General features: G+C 37.0%; 3 protein-coding genes across 6 annotated transcripts in view; 1 reads left to right on the top strand and 2 right to left on the bottom strand.

Annotated features, from left to right (window-relative positions):
• The window catches only part of ACAD11 (acyl-CoA dehydrogenase family member 11), a 96,888-nt gene extending 96,296 nt beyond the window's left edge, over window positions 1-592 (bottom strand). Inside the window, exon 1 of one of the 2 annotated variants that reach the window (XM_040636809.1) lies at window positions 110-592. In XM_040636809.1, coding sequence (XP_040492743.1) covers window positions 110-258 — 149 coding nt within the window. In that variant the 5' untranslated portion in view covers window positions 259-592. The remainder of the gene's footprint in view (window positions 1-109) is intronic. The other variant, XM_040636810.1, reaches the window with a different exon arrangement.
• A 261-nt stretch (window positions 593-853) lies between these two features.
• UBA5 (ubiquitin like modifier activating enzyme 5) lies at window positions 854-14,224 on the top strand. 3 transcript variants are annotated; one of them, XM_008708595.2, is made up of 12 exons: window positions 854-1,207; window positions 2,484-2,529; window positions 2,642-2,731; window positions 6,980-7,089; window positions 7,964-8,050; window positions 8,694-8,778; window positions 9,508-9,612; window positions 9,791-9,918; window positions 11,636-11,771; window positions 12,064-12,139; window positions 12,280-12,386; window positions 12,921-14,224. In XM_008708595.2, exons 1-12 carry the CDS (start codon window positions 1,047-1,049, stop codon window positions 13,002-13,004), a joined length of 1,215 nt encoding a protein of 404 aa, XP_008706817.2. In that variant the 5' UTR covers window positions 854-1,046; the 3' UTR covers window positions 13,005-14,224. The 3 variants fall into 3 exon arrangements, with proteins under 3 accessions (XP_008706817.2, XP_040492745.1, XP_008706824.1); XM_040636811.1 differs by lacking the exons at window positions 854-1,207; window positions 2,484-2,529 and having other exon boundaries at window positions 2,646-2,726; XM_008708602.2 differs by lacking the exons at window positions 854-1,207; window positions 2,484-2,529; window positions 2,642-2,731 and adding an exon at window positions 5,809-5,964.
• Window positions 14,225-16,572: 2,348 nt separating this feature from the next.
• Window positions 16,573-19,120, bottom strand: part of NPHP3 (nephrocystin 3) — a 42,918-nt gene continuing 40,370 nt past the window's right edge. The window contains exons 26-27 of the mRNA XM_008711386.2: window positions 18,490-18,605; window positions 16,573-17,675 (exon numbers count right to left, since the gene is read on the bottom strand). Coding sequence (XP_008709608.2) covers window positions 17,498-17,675; window positions 18,490-18,605 — 294 coding nt within the window. The 3' untranslated portion in view covers window positions 16,573-17,497. The remainder of the gene's footprint in view (window positions 17,676-18,489; window positions 18,606-19,120) is intronic.

The raw sequence follows: 19,120 nt of genomic DNA, 5'->3' as shown, positions 1-19,120 counted from the left end.
GTGCAGGAGAAGCAGCCGGGATGGGGGGAATTGCGACCCCACCCAGGGCCAAAGGAAGAAAAGGCCAATGCGCAGATTTGTTTCTGCGGAAGAAGACCTGCGTCGATACCTGTACTGAGTAACGGTCAGCTTGGCCTCGGGCTCGGCCCCAAAGCCGGGCAAGTGCTGGTTTAGATAGGCCTCTAGGGACCCGCTGTCGAACTTGTGCTGGGGCAGCACTTCGGCTGTGTCGGGCTCAGGGGAAGCACCGGCCTCCATGGCTCCGGCTGCCGCCGTCGGCCTCAGAGACGCAGAATCCACAGGCCTTCCGCGTTCAGAGAGTCCGCAGGCGGCCGAGAGTACAACTCCACGGCCAGGGGGCGAGGCCCGGTCGCGTCGGGGCGGAGATGACCCTGCCGCTCCAGCCAATCACACTGCCCTGAATCTGGTGACTTAGGTTCTAGACGGAATGTGCCAGAGGACCTACGCGTGCTCGCATGTAAAAAATTTTCATTTCGGAGGCCGCAATCTTAAAGAAGGCAAAGCCTTTTTAGTCGCTACAGGCAATTATGGACGAAAAGGACTTTTGCACCCCAAATTTAATGCACCGGCAGCCGTAAGACCTACAGGGTCCGGTGCAGAAAAGGGTCCGTCAGGACCTTGAGCCTAGGAATAAAAGATCCCGGTGTTTCTTGTAGCCGCGGGGCTGGAAAGGCAATATCGCAGGCCGCGGGCTTTGGACGCTAAAGACCCCCGCCCCTGCTGTGGCCTGGTCTCGTAGGACCCGGCGAAGAAGGAAGCTAAGAGGGGCGTTGTGGTTTTGTTTTGTTTTACCTGAGGGGGAGCGATGACTGCAACGTACCGGAAGCGGCACCGTGGGAGGCCCGCGGGAGCGGCGGCGACGTGTCTTCTGTGCGGCGCTGGGAGCACTTCCCCAGGGTTCTGGGCTAGGAAGGCGGCGGCTACGTGCCTCCTCACCTACCCCTGGCGGGGCCGGCAGGCTTGGCAGCGTGGGGCGGCGGCGGCGAAGACCGGGGCTGGGAGCGTTGGCGGCCGGGGTCCCAGCCATGGCCCAGTCTGTGGAGCGGCTGCAGCAGCGGGTAGCGGAGCTGGAGCGGGAACTGGCACAGGAGAGAAGTCGGCGGGCCGTGGGGGGCGGCGACGGAGGAGGGGGCCGGGTCCGCATCGAGAAGATGAGCCCGGAGGTGGTGGACTCCAACCCCTACAGGTGACCTGCGTTGAGGGTCGGAGGCGGGCAGGGGGTGAGGTCAAGGTCTGCGAGTGGTCAGGAACGAGGCCCTCCCTTCCTGTTCAGCTCACACGGCCTCTCAGCCCCCTCTTCTTGTGCTGGGGTCCTGCTCCCAAACGCGCAAGGCCAACTCTTAGTAGTGGTGGAAAGATAGTCTTCCTCTCAAAACACCCACCCACCCCAAAACCGAAATGAAGCCATATGGTTCTGCTCCTGGCATGCTGAGGATACACGTCCGATTTCCCAATTCCCCTGCCTCTGTTAGTCTACCTCGTTCTGCATAAAGCTGATAGTAATAACTTTCAGAAGATGACATGAAATGTAAAACCCACTAAGCATTAAACTTCGAGTTTCATAAAGGCTTCTCAGCATTTCAAAACTGGGGACGTGGTGGGCAGAGCAGGATTAGCTTTAGCTTTAAAGCTGTTCGACTTTACCAGTCCTGTCAGCTCCTGGCCTTTCAGCTGGCTGAATATAGTGCAGTGGTTATAAGAGTAAGGACTCTAGAGCCAGACCGATTGGGTTCAAATCCTAGCCCTTAGTTGGATTTCCCGTGGTTACAGGAAATATTTGTGTGTAGTAGGGACCAATGATACCTGTGAAATCTTCAGATAATACCTACAACTGAAAATCCAGAAGTAACAATGTTGGCAAACAATTTAGAGATTTGTTAGGAACAGTTGAAAATGAGGAAGAGGAAAAGGGGGTCCGGGCCAGAAGCCTGTAGAATTTCCTAGCAAGCATGGTAGAGCTATTTGACTCTAAAGTGTAAATGAATGGGACTTTTATGTATATGTGTATAGGTTTAAATGTATACATTAAAAACTTAACAGTACGTGCTTACTAAGAGTAGACATCAACCATCCATTATGGGCAGAGACAACTGATGTTAAACATTAAATCTGGGTGTTAAACATTAAATATTTACCTATGCTAAGAAAACACAGAAAAATGTTGAAATTTCACTTCAACCTGTCTCACCTGGACACTTAACATTTAAGTCAGTTGTTTTCAATCGTGGCTGTCCATTAGAATATCTGAGGAGCATTTAAAAAAAATCTTGTTGCACAGGCTACAGGTGGAAGAGTATTCAGTGTTTTTAAAGCTGCCCAGGTGACTTAATTTCATCTGGTAAAAGCCAGCTGAAAGATTCTTTTAAAGCATCAGTAGTGATTGAGTTTTTCTGCGATGATGCGTGTTTACCTATATCACAATTAAAATTGTAAGCTTTAAAACATTTTTTCTTTGTTTTAAGCCGCCTGATGGCTTTGAAACGAATGGGAATTGTAAGCGACTATGAGGTATGGTAAACCTTTCCAAGGTTTTGAAGATGATTTTAATAAATGAAAATAATTTCTGACAACATTTTTGATGAAAAGTTAACCGACAAATATATAATTTTGCATTTCACAGAAAATCCGAACCTTTGCTGTAGCAATAGTAGGTGTTGGTGGAGTTGGTAGTGTGACTGCTGAAATGCTGACAAGATGTGGCATTGGTAAGGTAAAAACATTTCTCTTTGCCTGTCATATAGGGAAGCTACTCACTTCTGGAGTAAATCAGGTATAAATTAGGAATTTTTCTCATTACTAATGGTTTATTGATTTGGGGTGTCTTTATTCATATTGTTCTTTTTACCCACAGAAGTTAAGAGACAACCCCACCCAAATGGAAGCTGATATTAACGCTAATAAAACAAGGAATATCCAATTTCAGGAGTTTTGTGTTTGGGATAATATATATTACAATTGGGACTTAAATGTTTTAGATACAGAAGCTTAAGAGAGAAGGCTGTTAAATTGATAGTGTATGAAACACAGGCATCTAACAAACATTTTTTAAACATGCATTATACAAGATGAACTAGAAAGCATGTACCTTTTTTTTTCCAAATAATAGTGACCCTATATTTTTAAAAATTTATTGTAGTTGACATACAGTATTAGTTTCAAGTTTGCAACACAGTGGGTGATTGAACAGTTCTGTACATTACTCAGGGTTCATAAGTAGTCACCACTTGTCACCATACAACATTATTACAATATCATTGACTATATTTCCTATGCTGTGCTCAACGTTAAGAATAAAATCTTGCCATTCATGACAACATGGATGATCTAGAGGGTATTATGCTAAGTGAAATAAGAGAAACACAAATACTACATGATTTCACTTATATGCGATCTAAAAAACAAAACGAACAATGAAAAAACAGACTTAACTGCAGAAAACAAACTGGTGGTTGCCAGAGGGGGGGAGGTGGGTGGGAAGATATGTGAGATAGGTGAGGAGGATTAAGAGATACAAACTTCTAGTTAGAAAATAAATACCCTTCCTCTTTTTTTTTTTTTTTTTAAGATTTTATTTATTTATTTGACAGAGAGACAGCCAGCGAGAGAGGGAACGCAAGCAGGGGGAATGGGAGAGGAAGAAGCAGGCTCCCAGCGGAGGAGCGCGATATGGGGCATGATCCCAAGACTCCGGGATCATGCCCTGAGCCGAAGGCAGATGCTTAACGACTGAGCCACCCAAGTGCCCCCACCCTTCTTCCTCTTAAAATTGAAATGGAGAATGTTCTAGATTTTTTTTTTAACCTATACTTTTTTCCCCCACTTCTTTTCTAAAACTGATTTAGGTTGTGAGTAGGAAGGAGAGATAACCTTATACCAGTCTCAGATATATAAAGCTAAAGTCCGTGATGTTAGATTCCTAGTGGTTGAATACCAACGCTTTCCACAATTGATTTCCCCCTCTTTAATTTGTCATTTTGACAGAGCAAGCATTTTTCCCACAAAGTTTATTGGTGCTTTTTAATGTGTTGGTCTGTCTCATGCCCCAAATTCCTTTTTTTTTTTTTTAAAGATTTATTTGAGAGTGAGTGCAAGAGTGCATGCACGAGCAAGCTGCGGGGGTGGAGGGGGCAGACAAGTGCACTCTGCCCTGAACACAGAGCCCAATATGGGGCTTGATCTCAGGACCCTAAGATCATGATCTGAGCTGAAATCAAGAGTTGGACACTTAACTGACTGAGCCAGTCAGGTGTCCCCATGCCCCAAATTCTTAAAGTGGTTTCAAAGTTGGCAGTCATGTATCCATATAGAAAAGGCAACACAAAAATACTAAAAATGTTTATTAACATTTTAAAGTGTTTCAAGGAGTTTACAAAAGCCAGCCAACAATTGCTTAGAGTTCACATAAGAACCACGGCTGATTGACCTAGGATAGTAGAGATCATGGAGATTATGACTCTCAGGTTTGAGTGTGCTTCAGAATCACTTGGAAGGCTTCTTAAAACGTAGATTGCCAGAGCCTACCCAGTGGTTTTGATTCTTTAGGTTTCGAGTGAACCTAAGAATCTGGATTTGTATTAAATTCCCTGGTAATTCTGATGTTCTGGGGGGATTTTTAAGAACTTCTGGATCGTTGTTACTCAGTCTGATGCCCAAAGTAGTATCATCAGCATTACCTGGGAGCTTGTTAGAAATGTATACTCTCAAGCCCCACCCCAGGCATGCTGAATTAAGAATCTGTATTTTGGGGCGCCTGGGTGGCGCAGTCGTTAAGCATTTGCCTTAGGCTCAGGGCGTGATCCCGGCATTCTGGGATCAAGCCCCACATCGGGCTCCTCTGCTGGGAGCCTGCTTCTTCCTCTCCCACTCCCCCTGCTTATGTTCCCTCTCTCTCTGGCTGTCTCTGTCAAATAAATAAATAAATAAAATCTTAAAAAAAAAAAAAAGTGCTTTCAGAAAAGGGGTGGTGACCCACTGCCTGGGTATGGCTAGGGTTGGCTAGGGTTCCCTCTTCTTTTTTATTTTATTTTATTTAATTTATTTTTTTAAGGTTTTTTTATTATATTCTGTTAGTCACCATACAGTACATCCCTGGTTTCTGATGTAAAGTTCGATTATTCATTAGTTGCATATAACCCAGTGCACCATGCAATACGTGCCCTCCTTACTACCCATCACCAGCCTATCCCATTCTCCCACCCCTTCCCCTCTGAAGCCCTCAGTTTGTTACAGATTCTTTTTTTTTTTTTTTTAAGAAGAGGGAACCCTAAATGGATTCTCAGAAACAAACTTAGGGTTCCCTCTTCTAAAAAAAAAAAAAAAAGAATCTCTATTTTAACAAAACTCCAGATGATTCATATGCATATTAAAGTTGGGGGAGTGCCCCTATATTTCTGACAAGCTCCTGGTGATACTGATGCTGCTAGCCCAGGCGGTGTTTTGAGTAGCAAGGCTGTAGAACAGTGGTTATCAGATTTTGCTGTAATTAGAATCACCTGGGAAGTTCAAAAAATTTTTGATACCCAAAATGGAGTAGAATCAGTCTTTGGGGATGGTACACAGACATCAGTGTTTTTTAAAACTCTCCTAGTGATTCCAGTGTGCATTCAAGTTTGTAAGTTAAGGATCTACATAGGTAAGTTTCAGAACTCTTCATTATGTAAAACAGATAAAGAAGCAGCTAATTCACGGTTAAATAGGAATGTGTAAGATTGGAGACTCAGAGCCTTTTACCCCTTTTGCCGTGGCCTGGATCACCAGATCTAGATTAGCTGCTTTATTTTACAGATGAAGATACAGGTCTAAAAAGTGAGTGACTTATCCGTGATCAGAGCTAATTAGTGACAGAGCTACAACTCATACCTCCTATCCCCAAATTTGAGATTTCCTTAACTTATAAACCAGCTATGAGGCTGAAGACTCAAATTTAATTCTTGGCCTGACCTAGTAAGTACTGTCTAGTGAGCTGAAATAAACTATATTTTGTTTTAAGTTGAGTCAGAAAATTATCATAGAGGGCAGACAGGGGTGATGTATTTTCTAGCAAGATATTAAGGGTTACCTAGGTGTTGTTCTCTAGGTTGGGTTTATTTGTTATTGTTAATAAGATCCCCCCCTTCTTCTTCTTTTTTTAAATAATTTTAGCTGGGCACAGGATGGTGCACCACAAGCCACAGCCCCTGGCAACTGCTGCTGTAGCCTTTGCCTCTGTGCTCGCTCTGCCCTGGCCTCTTCCTCCATTTTTGTTTTTATTTTTAAATCTAGGATGCTAAGAATTGTGTTACAAAGTCATAGAATTTTAGATGACGGAAGGGACCTTGGAAATACTTGAGTGCAACCTGATAATTTCTTACTGATAAGAAATGGGATCTTTAAAAAGGTGTATGTATGAATGTGTGAGTGTGAGAAATGCTGTTATGCCTAAATATATAGAAGGAAACAACAGTTAACTTACTGGTTAGTAATTCTGTTTGGGGTGATATTTTAGCCATGGGTTAAGAATGGTGTCAGAGTCACAAAAGGAGTCATGTTATACTATAATTTTAAGTTATGACATTTGTTATCTTATTTTAAAATTTCACTTATCTAATGTGTTCTTGACTTTTAGTAAATGATTAGAATGAAATGGAATAAACATTAATTTCTCAATGAGTCATTTAGAGAGGCAGTAAGTGTTATGGTTCAGGTGCAGATACTGGGTTGAGAATGCTTGAATTTGAATCCCATTTTCATGTATATTAGCTGAGTGGCTTTGGGGTTTGTGCCATAGTTGTCTCATTTATACCTATTGAGCATGAAATGAGTTAATATATGGTATCTAGTGCTTTAGAGTTAGCTGATATTATTACTGTCAAACTGTTAAACCCATCAAATGTGAATGAAGTCCACTAATTTATTCTTTTTTATTTTTAGTTTATATTTTGGTCTGTTTTTCATCAAAATACCACTATTTTCATTTTAGTTGCTACTCTTTGACTATGACAAGGTGGAACTGGCCAATATGAATAGACTTTTCTTCCAGCCTCATCAAGCAGGATTAAGTAAAGTTCAAGCAGCAGAATATACTTTGAGGTAAATGGAATAACAATTAAAGACTATATTTAGTGAAATTTTAGTTTGTGTATTTTGTATAAATTAATGTCTGGGTGGCTCATTCTGCTTCTCCCTCTGACCCTCTCCCTCTTGTGTACGCTCTCGCTCTCAAACAAATAAAATCTTAAAAAAAAAAAGTTAATGCATAGTTTTTCTCCATAAAAATGCAGGTTTTACTTATACAAATTGTCTTACCTCTTGGAATGGGGTTGGCAGCCTTTTTCTGGGTAGGGCTAGATAGTTAATATTTTAGGCTTTGAGGGCCAGCTATGACACTGCCCAGCTGTGTAGTGGTAGTACGATAACAGCTATAGGCAATAGAAGAATGAATGAGCATGGCAGTGCTCCAGTAAAACTTTCTGATGTTTAAATTCCATGTAATTTTAGCCTGTTATGAAATATTGTTCTTTTCTGCCACCGTTTGAAAAAGGAAAAACCATTCTTAGCTTGCAGACTTCATAAAAACAGGTGGTAGGTCAGATTTCGCCCAAGGGCCTTACTTTGCCAACTCTTACTCTAAGGGTTTCTTTGTGGCCTCAAACATACTTGCACTGAATTAAATAAGGAACAAAGAAGCCCTTTTGTCAGGCTAGGCTATAGCTCACAGAGGTGATAAAAGCTTAATTCGGACCACATGCATGATGGGAACATTTTTGTAATCCTGTAGTCAACATGTTTTGAATGTAGTCCTTGAAGTGGGTCAAAGGAAGTAGAAGAGGGCTTCGGATTTTCTTTGAATAGCTTGAATTCCATTTTTCTGACCTCTGTTAAATGATCTTTTTCAGCTCTTTTTCCTGCTTTCACTTAGTATTCCTACCAGTAGTTTAATAAACATTCCCTTTTTCCCTCTTAGGAACATTAATCCTGATGTTCTTTTTGAAGTACACAACTACAATATAACCACAGTAGAAAACTTTCAGCATTTCATGGATAGAATAAGGTAAAATTTTATTTATGAATGTTTTGCACAGTGTCCAGCTCAGTTAAACAAGTATTATTAGAAAATCTGATGTTTAACTCGGTTGGTTGGTTGATTTGATATATATTTCTGTTTTTAAAATAGTTAATTTTTATGTGATCTTTATGTATTAGGAGCTCAGTAAAAAGTAAATATTGTCCAAAAAACAACAGTAACAACAAAAAGCCAAAAACCCTGTTATTACAATGATAGAACAAGGGATCCTCAATTATAAATTCTGTGTTCTAGGTTATATTTTTATGTGAAAGTGCTTTTCTGCAGACTGTTGTAACACCACTGAGATATTGAATTATATTCAGTTTTTATTACATTTACATTTGGAGTGAAACATGAATAAAAGCCTGAAAGCTGATAGGGAAATGGTAACTTTTATGAATAGACTTTATACTTCTTGTGCCTTCCAGGCGAAGTACTGTAGTATCATTGATGTTCATATTAGTTACTCAATACATACTAGATCTTTAATATTAAATACTATGTCATAATTGTACTCAAACATTTACTGAAAGAATAAATGTGTGCCTGAACAAATACAGCCTAATTAGAATGTATTTTGTGTCCTGATTTTTTTTTTTTCCAAATAAAATTTATTTTCTTTACCTAGTAATGGTGGATTAGAAGAGGGAAAACCTGTTGATCTAGTTCTTAGCTGTGTGGACAATTTTGAAGCTCGGATGGCAATAAATACAGTAAGTATTCCTGTTGTATAAGATGTTACACTCATGGATTTATCTGTTTTCTTGTATAGTTCTGCATTTAAGAATAGTTCTGCATTTAAACCCTCATGTAATGTGTTTTGTTAATTTTTAATTATTTCTTACCCTACTTTTGAAATTTATTCTAATAGCTGTGGGATCTGTCTAGCCTTGCTGGTATGGCTTATCTTTCAATATCCTGTTCTCTCTTACGCTAATGGAGGAAACTATAAAATAGTAGATACTTCTGATGTACAATTTTTAAAATAAATGAAAGTCTTAAAATGTCTTAACTCTATGTCAGCATTGGTTTTAGCTTTTGTTACTTTAAGATATAAACATGTATAAATTGCCTACAAACCTGGTTTCTCAGAAATAAAATTCTTTGAATTACTGTGTTTTCAATTTTTCAAAAGATTTTGCAGTTTTTTGCTGAAATTATTTTAGAAAAATGCATTTTTACATTAAAAGAAATCCAATAAGCCTAATGGCTCAATTTAATTAAATAGATGTTTATTGACTGCTTACTGAATGCTGTCAGTTTACTTTTTAAATAGAATGGCATTTGCCAAGGAATTCCACTGTTCATAACTTTCCTCTTTAGAAAAATTTAAAAAACCCTTGGTAATCCATTTAGTTAAACCCCAATTTTTCATGAAAAGAACTTACAGTAAATTACTTCTTTTTATGTTCTTTCTTATGTTTTCACCTGTTTCTATCAAGGCTTGTAATGAACTTGGGCAAACGTGGATGGAGTCTGGGGTCAGTGAAAATGCAGTTTCAGGGCATATACAGCTCATAATTCCTGGAGAATCTGCTTGTTTTGCGGTATGCATAATTCACTTTGGCTTATTTTTTTCACTAGTAAGTAATAGAGTTTCTAGGGGTACTGAAAATGTATTCAAAGAAAAAACAAACTTTGCATGTGATGGAGTACTATTTTGAGCATGTTATACTTTTTTCCTTTTATTTTGAAATATATTTTCTTTCATCCTTTTTCATGTAGTGTGCTCCACCACTTGTAGTTGCTGCAAATATTGATGAAAAGACTCTGAAACGAGAAGGTGTTTGTGCAGCCAGTCTTCCTACCACTATGGGAGTGGTTGCTGGGATCCTAGTACAAAATGTGTTAAAGTGAGTAAGGGCTAATTTTTCTGAATAGTCTTGTTTGTTTTTGATAAAAATATATTTCATAAAGCATTTCAGATATTGGAATTTCCAGCTAAGTATTTAGTTTTTTAAAAATCTGGTTTTAAATATATGTACGTTGTTTAATATATGTATAATATATATGTACTTTTAACTTACATACATATCTTAGTATATCTAATTTAAATATAAGCATACATATAAATACACGTTACTCTGTATTTGGAATAGCTCATGTTAAATGGTACAGTGGTACTGGTGTATTTATATTTGAAGTATTGACCAAATGATTTAAATCTCTGCAGTTCTGACCAAAGGGCTTAAACACACTTCTTTATTTAATTCTAACTAAAAATAATATGAATGTGATTAATCATGAATGAGGATAATTGCTATCCCAAAACACATAATCCAGCAACCACATCATCTAAACTATAGCAACAAAGAAGTGCACGGATTTCTTTGCAGCTAAAATTAATGTCAAAGGGTTTTTGAACCAACTCACACTTTATTAAAAGCAGAACCCCTTTAGGTGTTTTCTATCTCAGGCCATTTTTTTTTCTCACTTTACAACTTTAGTAAGCTTTGTTACGTTTCCTAACCCTCCACTGTAATAAGAACAAATTGCAGCATGATATAGAGAGGCACCCTGATATCAGAACTGTCAGCTACCAGCAAAAAAATTGTAAAAAGCATATATGAGAAATCTCAAGGCAACTGTATAGGGCTAGTTCATATAAAAAAACTTCACAACTGTACAAACTGTACAAACTTCAGTAGGCCCTATCTAAACAAAACATTTTAGAGTATGCTACCCAAAGGGTGGGGGGGAGATCATGGTTATAAACTGTTCTTTTAAGGATGTGTCAGATTTAGCCAGCCCCTTACTGATGGACATTAAAGCTACTTACAGATTTTTTTGCTTGTTAACAGTGCTGTAAACAACATCTTGCATATGTTTTTGTATAGATTTTTATAGATAAGAATTTTTAGAAGTGGAATTTCTGAGTTTATGCAATATTTGACAGATAGTACTAAATTTCTCCTTCAAAAATATACATTTCTATCACAGAGTAGGGAGTACCTGGTACACCCACACTGGTTGATAACATTGGGTATCATCAGACTTCTTAATCTTTGTTAATATGATGGGTGAAAAAAATGGGTGTCTCATTTTAATTTTCAGTTGTTTATGGAAAGGCATGAGCACTTCTGTTTTTCTTGAATTGTCTGCTTCATATCATTTGGTCAGTTTTTTGTCTTGTTATATATTAACATTCACTGCAAATATTTTTCCTTTTGTTTATGTTTTGTATGTGATTTTTTTTTTTTTCCTCTTCATATAAGCTTCTAAAAGGAATTAGATTTGACTGGTTGGGAGCACAAAGGAGCTTTATGGCACACTGGAAATGTTCTGTTTTTGATCTGGTAGTGATTACCTGGGTGCAAACTTCTGGAAAATTTCATTGAGCTGTACATTTAAGATTGTAAAATTTAAGTTGTGTATAAAAATTTTTAAAAAGTAGTTAGATTAAGTACCATATCTCGGGAGTCTTCACATTTTAATCTGACATCAGTACTTAAAGTATTTTGTTAAAAAAAAATCATTATGTACTTCAATAACATTTTTTAAAAATTCAGTTACTTCTAATACTTTTATGGTTTATTTCTTTGTTAAGTGTACTTTGATTTGTTTTTCTAGGTTTCTGTTAAATTTTGGTACTGTTAGTTTTTACCTTGGATATAATGCAATGCAGGATTTTTTCCCTACTATGTCCATGAAGCCAAATCCTCAGTGTGATGACAGAAATTGCAGGAAGCAGCAGGAAGAATATAAGGTATACATCAATTCATCAGAATGTATGAGAGGTCATATTATTTGGACAGTAATTTAAAACAATTATTTAGATTTGGAATACAAGATAAATGGATTCTGGATTTTGAAAGTTTTATTTATTGTATCTCAAAGGTGGAAATGTTAGTAAAAAATTCACCATGCTTCAAAAGTGAAAAAAAATCTCTCCAAAGTCCTTTCTTGCTTTTGGTAAAATAAAAAGCCTGTCTGAGTTTTTGCTCAATGCTTCAGAGGTCTGAGAGTAAGAACACTTTGATACTGTTTGATTTCTACAGAAAAAGGTAGCAGCATTGCCCAAACAGGAGGCTGTTCAAGAAGAGGAAGAGATAATACATGAAGACAATGAATGGGGTAGGAATTCTTTCATAAATCAAAATGGCCGTGTCAGATCTCTTATGGGAGGGAATATAATTATAATTGTACAAATTTTGAGTAATTATTGCTTATTAAGTTTCTTGAAAACTGTTACAAGATCAAATTTAACTCTATAGGTATTGAGTTGGTATCCGAGGTTTCAGAAGAGGAACTGAAAAATTCTTCAGGTCCAGTTCCGGACTTACCTGAAGGAATTACAGTGGCATACACAATTCCCGAAAAGGTACATCCAAAATCTGATTTACCATAAGTAAATGTTATGTAAGAGAAAATGTTTATCTTCTTTCCTCTTCATCCTAGTTTATCATGCCAATGCAGTATTTACTGTTTTAGATATTTTACACTATAGGCATTAAGATGTGTGAGAGTAGGTGTTCAGTGTTAATGTGGAAATAGGCATAGTACCTTTTCAACTGTTTAAAACACAGACCTAAAAGAGTGTTATTGACTCATGAATGGATCAGATAGAGTGGATTTTGATTAAGTCAAGATAACATTTTTGTATATTGGGCATTTAGCCATTTAAAAATACCACCTCACTAGAGATCTCAAGAATATTGAAATTACTGCCTTGTAAATCAAAAGATTGGTGGGGAATGTAAAGGATTTTGTCTGTTCTAAAAATTAGAAGGCATATTTCTTGAAATTGACTTTGTAAACTAGTTGAACATGGTTAAAACTTAGTGATTATATATTCCTAAGCATCACAAATTTTATATGGTTATTTTTTCACTATGTTTCCCTCATTTGTTGATAGCAAGAAGATTCTGTAGCTGAGGTAACTGTGGAAGATTCTGGTGAAAGCTTGGAAGACCTTATGGCCAAGATGAAGAATATGTAGATAATGGACTGACCTATATTTTATTTCCTGAGTTTAAGCCTATTCCCTTGCAATTAAAAAAAATCATTTAAAAACTGACAAAGCTTAGGGCAGCATTAATTGATACATAATCTTCACAGAATTGTTACACTTTTTGAAAATAGTGTTGTCGCTTTTTCCTTTCAACTAAATCAGTAACTCCTAAAACTCATGTTTCATTCTAATTAGGAAAACTTGAAAACTTAGCCACTGAAATGCTTTGGCCTTTTGGGAGGGGTGGGAAGAAAGGACCAATATGATGCTGTATTTGTTCTCCTTTCACTAATCTTTTGTGGTCTGTTGCCCAAGGCCATGGATAATAAAGTAGTATGTGGTTCTCAAATATAGGGAAAGGACAGGAAGTACAACCAGTTGATAGAGCTAGCAGGTATCTACTCATTGTATTTAGAATCCCTCCTTACAAGAAAAACTATCCACTATTATTGGCCAACAGTGAATTTAAAATAGTTAATCTATAAAATAAAAAATATCCTCTCAGATGTTACCTAAATACAAGCTAAAATGTAGTCAGTGGAAGAAGTTTGTAAACCTGTATATTCAAAACAAGACAAAGGCAAATAAAAGTAAGCTTTCTTCATGGATAAGCAAATAAAGGTACTTTCAGGAAGTACAAATTATATTTCTGCATTGACCAAGGAAAAGAAATCCTTGCATCTGTAGAATACATATCTGGAGTCACTGCACTTTACTGAGGAGTAAGGAATAAATTTAGTTTAAGGTCATCTAGATTATACCCATCATATGGGCCACCTTCTGAGTACTTCATTTAAATTTGATTTTCTAGATAGATAATTGTCCTGTATTGGCATGAAAGAGACCTAAATTACCTCTGTAATGACTGACATGTATTTATTCACTGGAAGAGCATCATTTACTCTGATCATGACCACTAAATTATAAATTGATAAACTGGTTTTCTCTGAAGTTGCATACAAATAGTGAAAGCTTAGAGAACCTAGTTAAATTCCCAGTGGTTTGGAGACCAATAAAAAATATGCATGTGTAACCATTATTAGTAGGATGTAACTATGCTATGCTAATCTTCTATTTTGATGATTTTTTTTTTTTACTTTGAAGATATGAATGACTAAATTGTATCTCTAGGGAAGAAATATTAGTACAAAATGAAAAATGCAATTCCACTTGTAAAATAAAGTTCTGGTTTCAGAAAGTCCCAAATATCAAGTATGTTCAGTATATTTGCTTTGAGATTGTAGAATCATATAGTGATTCTTCTGTTTAGAGTAAGGTCAGGAAAGTAAGAGGATGGTAGCCTTGAAACTTATTTATGTTGCCTTGGTAGGTCATTTGCCATTTAAAAAAAATTAGTGAATTCATCTGTAAAATAGTTTTTTCTAGTTACTCAAGATGTTTGGAAATTCAAAAAAGAAAAATAACCCCATTCCTTTGGAACATCAGGTACACTGATTTGGTAAGGCTTTGCTTGTAATTTAAAAATTGTATGGTTTAGGGGCGCCTGGGTGGCTTAGTCGTTAAGCGTCTGCCTTTGGCTCAGGGCGTGATCCCAGCGTTCTGGGATGGAGTCCCACATCAGGCTCCTCTGCTAGGAGCCTGCTTCTTCCTCTCCCACTCCCCCTGCTTATGTTCCCTCTCTCGCTCGCTGTCTCTCTCTGTCAAATTAATAAATAAAATCTTTAAAAAAATAAAAAATAAATAAAAATTGTATGGTTTGATAAAGTATAATAGCCAGCACTCATCTTTGTTCTGTTCTTAACATGGCATTGCACACTGTTGGTGTCTTACACTGTACTATTACCTAATTTATCTGATTTCTTTGTCTAATATTTTCCATTAAAAAATAGTTGATTTTACCAGAAAAAAATCTGGTAACAGGTATCTTTTGCTACCTGGAGTGCTCTCTTGACAGTCTGTATGCCATGAAAATATATATAATAGTCGATATGAGAAATTAATCATCACCGAGTTTTACATTACTAAATAAACCTGTAGTGCTTGACCATATTTATAAATACTATAGTTTCTAATGTGAAAGAAGGACACACTCCCTAAATTGCTGTAGCACAAAGGCTCTAAATTACAGTAAAACAGTATGTTCAGCTTTAAACCCCTTCTGCATTGTGATTGGGAAGTTAATTTATGTACCACTTAAATATTTTATGTGGTGAAAAAAATACGTATCCTAGGTTTTCTCACATAAAAATACTCCTTGAATACAAACACATAACACAAAAAGGTAATAACCATTTAAGAATATTAAAGAAGCTTTAACCCTCCAATTGCATTTTTTCCCCATATATCTCTTTCTGCAAAGTATTAATGAAAATTATAACTACCATTATTTGGTTCCTACCAATTCAGATGTAATTGAGTTGTCTGAAAGCTACCTTTTTCATAGCGAAGGTGTGTATCGGTGTGAACGTATTTCTATTTGAGAACCTCAAATACAAAGAGATGTCTGTCCCAGCTTTTTTTTTTTTTAAGATTTTGAGAGAGTGTGCACATGTGTGTGCATGCACGCGCACGAGAGAACATGAGTGGATTGAGGGGAAGAGGGAGAAGCAGACTCCCCAGAGAGCAGGGAGCCCGATGCAGGTCTCCATCCCAGGACTCCAAGATCACGACCTGAGCTGAAAGCAGATGCTTAACTGACTGAGCCACCCACGTGCCCTTATTTTTAGTTTTTTAAGTAGACATTTTACATGAAAACATATGAGTTGGTAGTACAATAAGTAGTAAGATCAAAGTATAGCTTTCGAAAGTATATTTAAACTTAAATTTCGTGAAATATATGGAGTCCTCAACCTCCAACTGTAATTAATTTTTACCATAAATCACTTTGAAGACTATTATGTTTCCACTTAATGTTTTTCAAGTCCAAATTTTGTGGGAACAAAGAATAAATGCCTGTGATTCTTTTGCTGGTTTTTCCCTTTTTCAGGGTTCTTCTAGAATATTAATCTCAGATTATTTCATAAGGAGTTTTTAAAGGCATTAAATTTAATATACTACTATAATGTATTAAATTACTATACTACTAGATAATCAAACTTTAAATTTTAATTACTTTGTGCCTTTCATAGCTGGCAAACCCAGAAAGATGTATGATGGTCATATTTTATCTTTTTTCCTTTTGCACTTCTCTCAAAAGGGGAAGAAGGAGGCTCATTTTATAAGATCCTGTCAAATTTCTTCTAAGTCACCACTATAGTGCCTTAAAATCAGACCTCTGCTGCTCAGACTTAGGTGCATATGAATCACCTGGAGATCTAGCCAAATTGCAGATTCTGATTTAGTAAGTCTGAGGAGAGGCTCTCCAGTCTTAATTTTTCATAAGCTCCCAGGTGGTACTGATGATCCTGGTTCATGGACCACCCTGTGTGTAGCCAAGCCTTACTGAACATTAACCAAAACCCTATAAAGTCGCCAAAACCTAATTTGAGCAAACCACTCAGTATGGATATTTTTCAAGTATTTTTTGTAATGTTCAAAGTATTTATTAATTATGTAACTACAACTCTCTTGTATAAACTCGAGTGAGAAAAAAACCTTGAAACTGCACTTTTATTTTAAAACAGTGAAGTGATGGTTATTTCATCTTTCACCTTTATAATTAATATGTTGGAATCTTACAGGTATTAAAATTGAAGATTTTATTATATATAAATACGTAAATGGTACAAAACTAAAATGTGACAACATTTATAAAACGTGTAAAACATACTTCATTTTCAACATAAAATAGACTAATCTGAGTTTGAAATAAATGAAGAGATAGATTTAGGCCATTTAAGAAAGGAGACTGTCATGTCCCTGTTTTGGGGGGGGGTGTCAAAGAATGCTAAGAGCTTGCCTTATTGCATTAATAACTTCAGATTATGCAGATACATGTAACACATCAGAACAATGTAGAGAGAGTAGAAGGCAGAGGGCTTGGCCCAGTCTGCTCATGGAAAAGGTAGAATTTTAAAACATGTAGCAGTCAGAGACAACTGTTACTAGTTCAGAAAACAATTCAAACCTTTCATAAACGTTATCCCTTTATTCCTTGAAACTTTTCTTTGAGGTAGAGATTTGGGCGAGGCTACTGCTGAAAAGCACGACCAGGAATGGTGAGGCTAACATTATAGCTCTTGAGACATGAAAGAATTATGGAATTGAATTCCTTGTCTTCACGGCTATGCAAGCTCTTATTGAGCAGAACAATCCACTCTTGATGATCAATTCTTCATGTCATTTTAGGGTTCTAATGTGTCCACATCCATGGATCCCATACATTAAGAAAGTTAATTCTTTGAAGCAGCTAACACTGACACAATCATGACTCAAACTTTAATGTAGTCCTATGCAATTTCATGCAAATATCCGTTAAACCACAAAATTAAAAAAAACATTTTTTTTTGTTTTAAATTATGTTCCAAATGTTTCTTAATTATTTTATCCTAAGGTGCATTTGCAATGAATTGTAATTGCTATTACCTCTGTCCTTGAAGGTAAACATTAGGAGAATGGGTTGTTTTTAAGCTAAATGTGTCTCCACTTGAGGAGTGTCGGGAAGGAGCTTTTCCACCCAAGAGTGACGTTTCTGCTTCTTTTATTTCCATCGCCCTTTTGTATAGTTCAGCAGCTTTTTCAAAATCCCCTTCTTCATAGCTTTGAAAGAAAAAATTGTTAAAATGAGAATATATCCTCTTAACTTGAAATGACCTTATAGGATACAGAATAACAAGTTGTGAATAATTCCTCACTTTCCCCTTTCTTTTTCCAGCGTGTGCATTCAGGCAGACCAGTAAAATAGAATACCCAAACTCTTCTTTCAGAACTGCTAAAGTATATCTCAGTGCCTCATAGAGATACCATTAAGACCATGTTGTAACAGATGCAGTGAAATTGCTAAGGAAAGTCTCTGCATCCTGAGATACACAAACACAGATAAAGGAAAATCAATATGCACTTGTTTTTTTAGAGAAAAAAAGTGCATACAGGGTGGGGGGGAGGAACAGAGGGGGAGACAGAATCTTGAGCAGGCTCCAGGCCCAGCACGGAGCCCAACGCAGGGCTTGGTCAAGGCTCAGTCTCACAACCTTGAGATCATGACCTGAGCCAAAACCAAAAGTCAGATGCTTAACTGACTGAGCTACCTAAGCACCCCAAAATCAACATGCACTTCATGGTAAATTAGTTTCTGAGGACAGTAAATTGCCCATATTATCCCAGAACCAGTTACCTGCAAATGTAAATCATCTTTCACTATTTATACATTCCTCTACAAAATAGATAATGCAACGTTCATTTCATTCTGGATACTACTTTAGTATCTTAAGTAAATCAACCCAGAACAACCCCTTCCCCTCTTATAAGAAAAAACAATTAGCCTTAAATAGTCTGTGTTGTTCTATAGTAAGTCAAATTAAAGCTGTTTTAAAATGGAGTTTGGCTGTTACCAGGAAACTGAAAAAATTCTTACCTAAGCACGGCTAAATTCTTTAATGTTTCTCCAACTCGAGGATGCATCCGACCCAGGCTGTCTTCATAAATCTTTAATGCTCTTTCATATAATGGCAAGGCTTCGATGTGTTTTTTCTTATTAAGAAAACACAGTAATACTTGAACACACTGAGTTGCTGAAATTACTATAAACATTCTGGACCAAGCTGATCTATTGGAGTAAGCCCCTTTGCAAACGTTAATATCCTTGTACAGATTAAAAATTTATTACTAACATCATGGTAGAAGCATATAATAGACAGTCAGAAACCTAAGTTTTAGACCCAGCTTGGTGACCACTGACCCTAATCCAGTAATGTAAACAACCTGTTTCTTACTGCTCAGTAGGTATGATATCTGCTTTCTACCTATCACAGGCAAACGCCAGAGCTTGAAGATGTATTAGACACAGAGATGTATAGAGTCTTCAGAATTAAAAAAAAACAAAACTTATGCAATGAACTAAAAAATACTCAGTAGGTGTTCTATACTAAGAGGAAGGGATGGTCTTACAAATGTACTTCAATAATTTCTCAAGTACTAAAGGAAGCATTAGTAATCTTAAATTTTCTTTAGTTACTTTTACTGTGCCACATCTATTTCATGTTTAT

Source organism: Ursus maritimus, unplaced genomic scaffold, assembly GCF_017311325.1.
Source record: "Ursus maritimus isolate PB19 unplaced genomic scaffold, ASM1731132v1 scaffold_20, whole genome shotgun sequence".
Taxonomy (NCBI): Eukaryota; Metazoa; Chordata; class Mammalia; order Carnivora; family Ursidae; genus Ursus; species Ursus maritimus.
This window is presented reverse-complemented; position numbering and strand designations above follow the sequence as displayed.